The sequence below is a fragment of the Biomphalaria glabrata genome, chromosome 13 (genome assembly GCF_947242115.1).
Source record: "Biomphalaria glabrata chromosome 13, xgBioGlab47.1, whole genome shotgun sequence".
NCBI lineage: Eukaryota > Metazoa > Mollusca > Gastropoda > Planorbidae > Biomphalaria > Biomphalaria glabrata.
In genome coordinates, this window is record NC_074723.1 from 17,907,010 (window position 1) to 17,917,575 (window position 10,566).

Sequence of the window (10,566 nt, forward strand, 5' to 3'; positions counted from 1 at the left end):
CTGCATAACAACTAACAAAAAAGGGGAAAAGTTTGATGCTCTTCCTCACACCCCAAAAAAAAAAATAATTATCTGTACTCTGTACAGAATCTTACACTTGATGCTTTCCTGGTCACTACCACATTTCTTAACACTCTCTACTCCTACAATCGGATACTGCTTCAGATAATAACAGGCCATGTAAGTTCAAGTACCAGTAACTGAAATGGCAGATAAAACAGGAACACTCAATAGCATGCAGTGGAATAAAAACAGTTCAACCAAAAATACATGAACAAAATGAATGAAGACACTTTATAGATAAAAGTTTTTAATAAACTTCTAAACCACAAGTTTAATAAGGTAATTAGAACACAATCAAAACAGATTATTGCTTTAAATGTGATATTATAATATAAAAAGAATATTGTATTTCAGTGACCAGAAATGTAAGTTACCATTTCGTTAAAAGTGAATTTGAATGATTCTAAATACTAGTAACGATTTTTAACAAAGTTAATAGAAAAGGTGTGAGCTCTTTGCTAAGAAAACTTAATTCTGTTCAATAATAAATCTACAGTGTTATGAATTCCTAAGTATTCAAGAGTCACACTTTGGAACACAAACATAATGAAAGAATTCCATCCCCTATTTCATTACGTGCATTGTATCCTTTAGATATTTGCTTAAAAACTTTAGCTAGGTTTAAATAAAAAAGGTAGGATAACTCTGAGAATGTATCGTGAAATGGAAAATAAAACATAATTAAACATCGTTAGATATAGAGATAAACATTTTAATAAGATGTTTTTGGTGCGGTAACAAACAAATTCTGACAATTATAAAAAATTAACAATGTCATTAGATTAATTGTGTCAAGTTTTACAAAAGCTTAAATTATCATTTATATTTACGGCATTCTTTTTAAATAAACAGGAGAACAAGAGCAAAAGTTATAACAATAATATTAAACATACTGGTAGTAGGTTATTTTCAATTTTTGATTTGCAACTTTGTAACTTTCGCAAAAAAAAAAAAAAATTTAGTTAGACACACAAGTAAACTAACATGACATTTTATAATTATAAACATCTGACTAGAAATCTAAGTATAAGTTTAAGACTGGACGCTCATCTGGGCCGGAAGTAAACCTGGTCGAGCAATGTTATGCTGTTGCATTTGAGAGATAGCAGCTGGGTGTAGAGTGTTAGGCTGCTGAAGTTGTGGTTGTAGTTCAGTGCCAATGTCATCAGAAAATACTCTATTGAGCACAGGGTCAGATGGTGTGGCTTGTGTACATGATGTAAAATGTATTTTCTGGTGAGGATCTGAATGAGGAGTGTGTATGTCTTGAGGAATAATGGGTGAAGTGGTATCATCATGATGATGAAGTTGTGTTAGGGATGCCCTATCATGAGATAACTGTGAAAACTTTATGTCGTCAAGAATATTCTGAATGCCATGGATCCTTCTTAAGTGCTTTTTAACAGAAAAGCGCTTTGTGAACTGGTCCCCACATATGGGACAACTGTGAGGCTTATCACCAGAATGAAGCCTCTCATGGCTCCTCAAATGAGAGGAACATGTAAAGGCTTTCCCACACACTCGACACTTGTGTTTTCTCTCACGATTAAGGTTGTGAACTTTCTCATGATCTCTAAGATAGCTTTTGTGAGTGAAACTAACACTACAGATTAAACACGCAAATGGCTTCTCACCAGTATGTTTTCTCATATGGCCTTCCAGATAGGCCTTCTGTAGAAATAGTTGATTACATATCGGACATTGATAATCTTTCTGGCCATTGTGGGACTTCATGTGATACACAAGCTGGCTTTTCTCTCGATATGCTGAGTTGCAGTTGCTGCAAGAGTAAGGTTTCTCTCCTGTATGCTTCATAAGATGAAGTTTTAGTTTGCTAGAAAATGAAAACGACAAACCACAGTACTCACAAGAAAATTTGTCTTTAGGTCTATAGCCTTCATGCACATACTTAGCATGATTTTTTAAGTTAGACATTTGAAAGAAAGCTACTCCACATGTATCACATTTGTATGGTTTTTCTCCTGTATGCTTACGCTCATGATTTTTTAGATGAGATGCTTTAAAATAAGCAGCACCACACTTGGAACAAACGTGTGTTTTTATTCTGTTGTTGCTGTGTATTTTTATATGGGTTTTTAAATAGTTTTGAACCTTAAAACCCATACCACATATTATGCAAATGTGAGGTTTTTCTTCCAAATGAGTAGGCATGTGGCTTTTCATTGTTGACCTGAGAACAAATCGTCGACCACACATCACACATTGGAACTTCCTGTTTCCAAAATGATAATTTTTATGACTTACTAGCATATTATATTCTGCAAAGGATGAACCACATACCTCACAAATGTAAGGCTTAGAAGCATTGTGCTTGCTCATTTGATGAATTTTTAATTTGGAAGGAAATAAAAAAGTCAGTTCACACTTATCGCAGGGGAAGCAAAAATTGGGATGTTCTTTTTGGCGATGCTGATGGTATTCTCTTGTTTTTGTAAAAAATTGACCACACTCTGTACAAGTGATGCTCTTTGTATGCGTCTTCTTGTGAAAGTCTAGTGAAGTTTGAACATCAAACCACAGATCACACTGCTCACATTTTAATGTCAGTAACTCTGGATGTGTGCTTTGCATGTGAATGGAATGTGAGTCCCAATGTATAAAGACAATTTGGCAAATGTCACACTTGAATTGCTGCTGATCATGATGGGAGTGTTTGTGAATGTTAAGATTAGGAGAGGATTGAAATGTCATATTACTCACAGAACATTTCTTCTTTTCTTGATGTTTTAACAACTCAGTGCACATATATATATCATCTTTTTTTATGCAAATACTGTTATTTATTTCAATACCTTTTTCTTCTGATGATTTTAATTTTAGATTTTCATCTTTCTGGTTATATTTGTCATCAGCAATATCAGTTAAAACTTCTTCAACTGAAATAAAAGAAAACTTGGAATCATTAGTTTCTTGTTTCTTTGTTATATTTCTTGTGAGAGATGTAGCCTCAGTAGCTAACGAATGGGTAATACCAAAGTTTTGAGAACTATGATCATTATTGACTATCATTTCTAAACTCTTTTTGTCTCTTTTCCTTTTCTTAACCACAAAGGATTCACTTGAGATTCTAGCTGTTTTTTTCTGAACGTTAGTTTCAGACAATGATTTATCAGCCTTGAAAAGATTAAATTTGATTCTAGTTTGTCCTGTTGTCACTTCATTATAGTTAGATGGTGATGACAATGGAATTTTATTATCACTTTTGCTTACTTTGTTTCTTTCCTGTTCCATGTTAGATTTTAAAGTAGATTTGACATTTTCATTATGTTCTGAACAGAGATCTAGTGTATTGAACTTACACATCTCTGAAATCAGTTTTACTGTATCCTCAAGTTTCATTTTTTTCTTTGCTGACTCATCTAAGTTGCTTTGCTTTAATGCATCAAATTTCAGGCAAATAGTGAGCATTTCTTTCAAGCTTTTTGGTTTCTGCTGATGTAACTGACTACGGAGATCATCATTGAAAACACCATTCTGAAGTTGACTCAGAAACTGCTCATTGGCATTGTCACATAGTTCGCAATAACTTGCAAAACTGTTTAACAGTAAGATGAATTTGATAATATTGTCTCTTTCACTCTGATGATATGTAAAAAATTTAAATCTTTCATATAGTAAGATAAATAAAGGCAAACAAAGATTTTCTAGATCAAACAGCAATTTGTTGACTGAGTTTTTCAAGTTCTCATCACCCTGATTCACCAATGACAGGTAGCTTTTTGCTAAACGATAAACTTTTTCACCACCGAGAAAAAGCAATAAGGATATTTCACTTGATTCTTTAGCAAGGTATCTATAATCTTCTTGATTTTTTTGCTTAAAATGACACAAGAATCTTTGCTTCAATAATTTATAACGCAAAAATGAATCAGAAGAGTCAGTACTCAGTTTTGGAAAAGGAAGATCGAATTCCATTGTACGGGTAGTAAAACTGTTGTCAAAATGACCAATTATAATTCATAAATGAAATTATGATTCAAGAATATAACCTTGTCTTGCTTTCCTGTTCAGTTTCACTAGACCCATAGTTCTAAAAAAAAAAAAAAAAAAAAGCATTATTAAATTTTATTTTACAGCAACTCAAAAGGTTGTATTATAACAAATACTCTTCACATTTGGGCTTGGTAAAAAATTAATATTCTGTACTTTTGTAAACGGCAGGGGAGGCTTATTTAAGCCTGGAATGCTTATATGCTATATAGACTCTAGTCTATAGTGACTATAGATATCTACTTATACTGGGCATGCTACAGGAGCTGGTGCATGCAGTGGCGTCACTAGCGGGCTTGCGGTCCGCACCGGGTGAAACCCATTAGGGGTGACACCCGAATGGAAAAAAAAATGAATATTGGCAAAAAACAGAGAGTAAAAGCCTGAATGGAAAAATTGATAGCAAAAACTAGCAGATTAAAAAAAAAAAAAAATCTCAAGATACATACCCAATATGACTAAGCATATCTACTGTACTAATTTAGATCTATATATTTTATTTAAGGCCTTATTGTATATATTTTTAACTTTGGTAAAAATGTTTGAAAAGATACATGATAACAAGGGGAGACTCAAAGGCGGTTGTTGTATGTTTTTTTTTAAAACAAATATTGTTTGTATTTGCATTGTAGTTATTTATATTTTAGTATTGATTTGGCGAAAGAGACTTTATTACTAAATTTTAAGACAAATTTAATTGTTAATTATTTGGCGTCCTTTTATCGTCAATGTAGAACTTTTCTACTTTAGCAGCAAGATCGATTCAAATCATTCTTTTAAAGAAAACATATTAATGCCTCTTCAACAACGTGATTCTAGAGTCAACTCCGTTTTTACGACAGTACAAACCAATTTATCTTGACTGACATACTTCCGTAATTTGGATGTTTTTTTTTCGTAAACAGAACAGGCCCGCTACAGGACGCTTTTCTAAAGATGATGATGATCTTAGGACAACAAGCCCATTACAAAATCAAAAGAACTACTGCAGCTTTCCTCAAGCTGTGGTGAGGGGCACCCCTTGGGAAGGGGGCAGACGTTTTCTCATGAGGGCGTGACTCCCTGGCCAAAGGGGAGAGGGTGAATTAATTCAATTTATTTTACAGGGGTATAATTTAAAAAGTTGTCTGTTCATTGTAGTTATCAATCAAATTTTGAATATTAACCCAATGAAATGACATTATCAATGTTTAAAAAGTTAAAATATTGTAAGATAAAGTCTTTGTATCTTCTACTAATAAGGATCTTTTAAAATGTTTAGCGTTTTTGTGTTTTTGTCTACAAAAATATTGATTAAAAACTTTTTGAAGAAGACATTTCAAAACGTCTCCACTGATGTTCTTTTTGAATCGTCAAAATGGTCAAAATTCTCTCTAGTGTTGACTATCTTTGTGTGACAAAAACTAAAGGCTTCTTACTGATCATGAAGATGATCTTAAGACATATGTGCGCTATATGTACCTTGAACATCCCCGTATAATAATATTGGTCAATGCTGCCTCCTTCTTTAAAAGACTTAATTTTAGCAATTTTTTTAAAACTAGTATAAATAGTGTGCCCAGATTCCAAAAAAAAATTTCTTTATTCAAATGTCCCACTCCGTTATAATTTTACATTGACATGGGCTCTTACTTACTACGGGAAGATGACACATGCTGAGAATGAAGGAAAATGCTGGGAGAAGCTAAAGGTGCTTCAACAGACGGATGGATGGATACAGAACCTGATGCATCTCTATCTCCAGATAGAATGTTTTCGGTTATACAAAACAGTCTAAAATGATGTAAATATAGCAATATTTCTGAAAAAAAAAGTTTAGTGGGCGTTGGCCCCAACCATAAATGTTTGAGAAACACTGCCTCGAATGTCTCTCACACTTCAGAAACAACCCATTCACCTCTTCTTAATTGAATTTTATTTGACCTGCAAACTTCTTTCTACTGGAAATTGTACAGGATAGACTTAAGGAAAATGAGTTTCTAAAGCTCAGAAATGCTGAAAAATGCTTGGTGCAAGGGGCTTCGCCCCGGACCTCGATAGATGATCATTAAACGCTCTTCGAGACAAATAGATGACTAAGGTAGTGTCAAACTTACATTTTCCCCTTTAGATGGTAGTAAAAGTTTGAATAACACAGCAAAATGTTATACAGTTTCCGTCTTAAAGTCTTTTTAGTAGTTTTTTTTTTTTTAAGCTACTCAACTACAGAAAGAAATTGACACGTGTCATGTAAAATACATTTTATGTAGGACATAGAGTCTAGGTCTACTCAAGATTTCTAGATCTACTCTAGCCAGTTGACTAGATTTAATTAATATGATTCACTAGTCTTACACTGACTAGATCAGTAGTGATCTACAATTAATTTAGATGTCTAAATCTAGAGATCTAATTATTATGATAAATTATCTTCTTTTTTGAAGTAAATTAGTAACGTCTGCTATGACTCTGACTGTAATATAATTTTAAATTTAATATTATATATAGGCCTATTATATAATTTTATATATATATACATATATAGATCTCTCTCTATATATAATATAGTAATAGATCTATTCTATATATTAATTATTATATTCTTATAATTATAAATTATAGAGTCAGAAATGGGTAATTCTGCAGGAGTTCAAGGGGCAGCCATCTTTGTTATTGTTTAGACTGTAATCTTGTATCTTGGGTTTTCTCTCCGATTTGGGTTTTTGTTTGTTTTTACTTTGAAGCTAAACAATATGCTAGATCTAAATCTAGCTATACCGGTATCATCAAGTCCTAATAAGTCTATTAATTAGACTCATAATCTAACTGCCAGAACTAGACTAATAAGGCCTACTATATAATATATTATATTAATATGACAAGGTTCTTAAAGTTAAAGGCAATAAAGGTCAATAAATTTTTGGTAATAAACTGTGCTGATATTTATTGTAGGCCTAGTTTAATTTAGATTCTCTATATCAGAATAATTCAGAATAGATATAGACAATATTTAACAATTAAAAAGAAGACAGAATAATAAGAAACGTATTGTATTGACACCAAGTCAAAATTAAAAGAAACAATAGCATTGCTTTGAAAACACAGAAGTAATATTATTCTTGGTATTTTTTAAAACACTATCTTGGGATTTCTTTGGAACATAAACAATAACAAAAATAGTAACAAAGATGGCTGCCCCTTGAAATCCTGCATAATTACCCAGAAAAATGTTATATTGTTATAGACTATAGATTTATGTCATTAAATGACAGAATAGATCTAATGATACAGTTAGTTACAGACTAAACTAGGTATGATCATGTTTTCGCTGGCGGATTTACATACGGCCGCCATGTTTGAATGATGATAGCAACAGCTCCTAGGCAGCCAATTGTTGCCAGATGGATTTTGTTGGTTAAAATAAATATAATGAGTTATAATGTGCTGCCAACTATTACATAAATAAAATTTAAAATATTAAGATAGCGTTAGGGAATGTAGACCTATTTAAATAGGAAATAGATGTACCTTTCACTAGTGTGAATCTATATTATTTCTCAATATACTATTATATTTTATTTTTTGTGTGTGTTGGTGTAGATTGAGTTTGTTAAGGATTCATGTTTTTGTGTTCTATTGAATGTGACAAATTTTATTAAAATATTAAAAATCTGTTCTAGTGTTGTTGTTTTTCTTTTATATATATATGTGTGTGTGTGTGTGTGCTTGCGTGCTTGCGCGTGTGTTTTATATGAAATTATTGAGAGTTAAAAAATACTTAGCTTACCAGGTATCTTATTAATGGCAAAACAATTAATGAGACATATTAATTCCACCACCCCCTACTTTCTCATTCCAGACAGGTGACTAAACTAAGGTAGATTTACCAGTACCAGCATTTTAGTACATTTTAGTTTTGAAAACGATTTTAAGGCGGTAGAGGAGACAGTGCACGCTGACACAGTACCGCTAAAGCTTAAAATCCATCAATGTGCACATTAGGGTAACGTGGGGCAAAAAGCCCCCCCTAAGCTTCTATGGCCTATACAAGCTAGCTTATTAATATAATTTTATCTTAAATTTGGTTTTCATTTAGTGTTACATGTCTAATTTACAAATTAGTTTTTAAAATAAATTTATTTCAATGCATCTAAAAATTATTGCATGAAATTAAAAAAAAATTTTAAGGGACATTTTACCCCACACTTGGGGCAAAAAGCCCTTCCAAGGGCCACTTACCCCCAAAGCAAAAATTGTGGTAAATAAAGAATTTAATTGCTTTTTAAATCTCTTAGGTGCATATATTATTGTGTATATATATTTGTATGTGTAATTTTGTTTGCAAATAATTTTTTTTTATCCTTGCACACAAGAATAATAATGATAATTGATTATTAATTATGTTCAAGCAAATAAGGATTTTCTTTTCTTCGTAGATGTTTGTTTTTGTGTATAAATTTAGGCTGGTAATTTTGTTTTCAATTTTAGTTTGTAAACAAGATAAAAAAGAAAATTGATTAAAATGCAGAAGCAAAATTAATGAAAACTAAAAACTTTAAAAATTATTTTTATGTTTTTCAGCTCTTAGTTGTATGTATTAGTGTACCAGTATTATATAAACACATGAATTTGTTTTTAAATAATTTTAGCTTGCGATATTTGGTATACACAAACATAAATAATAAATTTTGACAAACAAATTTAAAAAGTATAAGTGAAATATTTAATAATTATAAATGTAATTTTTTCGGAGACATTGTTAAGTGGCATCCCATCAGCGATAGCTTTTAAATCTCCTGTCAAGAATGTTGACCATACGAGCCTTGTGTTTTTCTCTGGTAATTTCTTAACATTTTCTGAAATGAAAAAAAATTAAAAAAAAAAATTTTTTTAAAATTAAATTGTGCACATTTTAAACTTTAAAAGCTTATGGATCTCAAAAGATAAATATATATAATTCCAAACATAGCAGGCAAAAGTAGAATAAATAATAACGATCTAGAAAATGGATGGCTACTTGGTCGTGCGGTTTGCGCGCTGGACTGTCGTTCAGATTTGTCAGTGGTCCAGGGTTTAAACCCTGCCCGCTCCCATCCCCTGTCGTCCTGCGGGAGGTTTGGACTAGGAAGTAATAATCTTCAACTCTGAAGGAACATCTGAAACATTTTACAAACAGAAAATATAAATCTATAGTTAAACTTACTAATATGGTATTTATAGACTAGATCTACAGCCCTACTAGATCTTACTATTACTTTCTAATCTAAGTATCACAAATACGCATACTAATTGCTGTCTCATCTGGATTGACTATAATACCCCAAATCCCTATCGCGTACAGAATAAAAATCTATTATTATAGATTTACATAATGATACAGACATATAGAAATAGATCCACTAGATCTAGACTAGATATTTTGGTCGTGCGGTTTGTGCGCTGGACTGTCGTTCAGATTTGTCAGTGGTCCAGGGTTTAAACCATGCCCGCTCCCATCCCCTGTCGTCCTGCGGGAGGTTTGGACTAATAAGTAATAATCTTCAACTCTGAAGGAACATCTGAAACATTTTACAAACAGAAAATATAAATCTATAGTTAAACTTACTAATATGGTATAATTTATAGACTAGATCTACAGCCCTACTAGATCTTACTATTACTTTCTAATCTAAGTATCACAAATACGCATACTAATTGCTGTCTCATCTGGATTGACTAGAATACCCCAAATCACTATTGCGTACAGAATAAAAATCTATTATTATAGATTTATATAATAATATAATGATATAGACATATATAGAAATAGATCTACTAGATCTAGACTAGATATATTTTATTAGATTTATTTATAATAGATCTAGATTTTGATATATTTTTCTTATTTACATTTTAGACCTATTGAACTTGTATTTATATAATTTATTCTTAGATTCCAGTCTAGAATTTTGTAGATTATAATTATTATTTTATTATAATTATATTATAGATCTAGTTAAATATAAATCTAGAATAATCTTAAATCTAGCGACAATGAAGTCTAAAATTTATAGAGATTTCTAGATTTTATACATTATACATCTAGATCTTTTATGACCAGATTTCGATAAAGGCTTCCTGCCCCCAACTCTAATGGGCATTTTACCCCAACATAGGTGATGTTGAAACGATCAATATATTAACTTTCACCATGTCGCTTTTAGAGTATAGCTACATCTATAAGGATTTCAATTGAAAATCCTTTGCAAAGAATATTTACAATTAAGGATAAAATAACACATAATAAAAATACAGACAAATAAAATGAGCCCTTACCTTATAGTGAGATGGGTAGAAAAATTCAAAGTGATCTGTGACGATAAATTGAAAAGCTACTACATCAAGCTCAATGTGCATTAAAAGAACGGAAGTAAGCTATCTCAGGAAGTCTTAATTTGAATCATCCAATAAGCCATTCGCACAAAAATTAAGAAAGGCCTTTTACCCCGAAGGGCTTTTTGCCCCACGTTACCC

General features: G+C 31.7%; 1 protein-coding gene and 1 long non-coding RNA gene across 9 annotated transcripts; both read right to left on the minus strand.

Annotated features, from left to right (window-relative positions):
- Positions 1-293: 293 nt before the first annotated feature.
- On the minus strand, positions 294-6,800 carry LOC106057414 (zinc finger protein 502-like). 8 transcript variants are annotated; one of them, XM_056007634.1, is made up of 3 exons: positions 6,409-6,800; positions 6,171-6,276; positions 294-4,114 (listed from the first exon to the last, which is right to left on the minus strand). In XM_056007634.1, the coding sequence occupies exon 3, from the start codon at positions 3,997-3,999 to the stop codon at positions 1,096-1,098; it is 2,904 nt and encodes a 967-aa protein (XP_055863609.1). In that variant the 5' UTR covers positions 4,000-4,114; positions 6,171-6,276; positions 6,409-6,800; the 3' UTR covers positions 294-1,095. The 8 variants fall into 8 exon arrangements, with proteins under 8 accessions (XP_055863609.1, XP_055863611.1, XP_055863610.1 ...); XM_056007636.1 differs by adding an exon at positions 4,946-5,136 and having other exon boundaries at positions 6,171-6,800; XM_056007635.1 differs by adding an exon at positions 4,924-5,136 and having other exon boundaries at positions 6,171-6,800.
- Positions 6,801-8,753: 1,953 nt separating this feature from the next.
- On the minus strand, positions 8,754-10,566 carry LOC129922506 (uncharacterized). Its single transcript, XR_008774512.1, has 2 exons — positions 10,369-10,566; positions 8,754-8,909 (listed from the first exon to the last, which is right to left on the minus strand). It is a non-coding gene; the product is annotated as an uncharacterized LOC129922506 (long non-coding RNA).

Excerpts from the sequence above, each read along its gene's own strand:
- LOC106057414 (XM_056007634.1), bottom strand. The coding sequence starts at position 3,999 with ATGGAATTCGATCTTCCTTTTCCAAAACTGAGTACTGACTCTTCTGAT.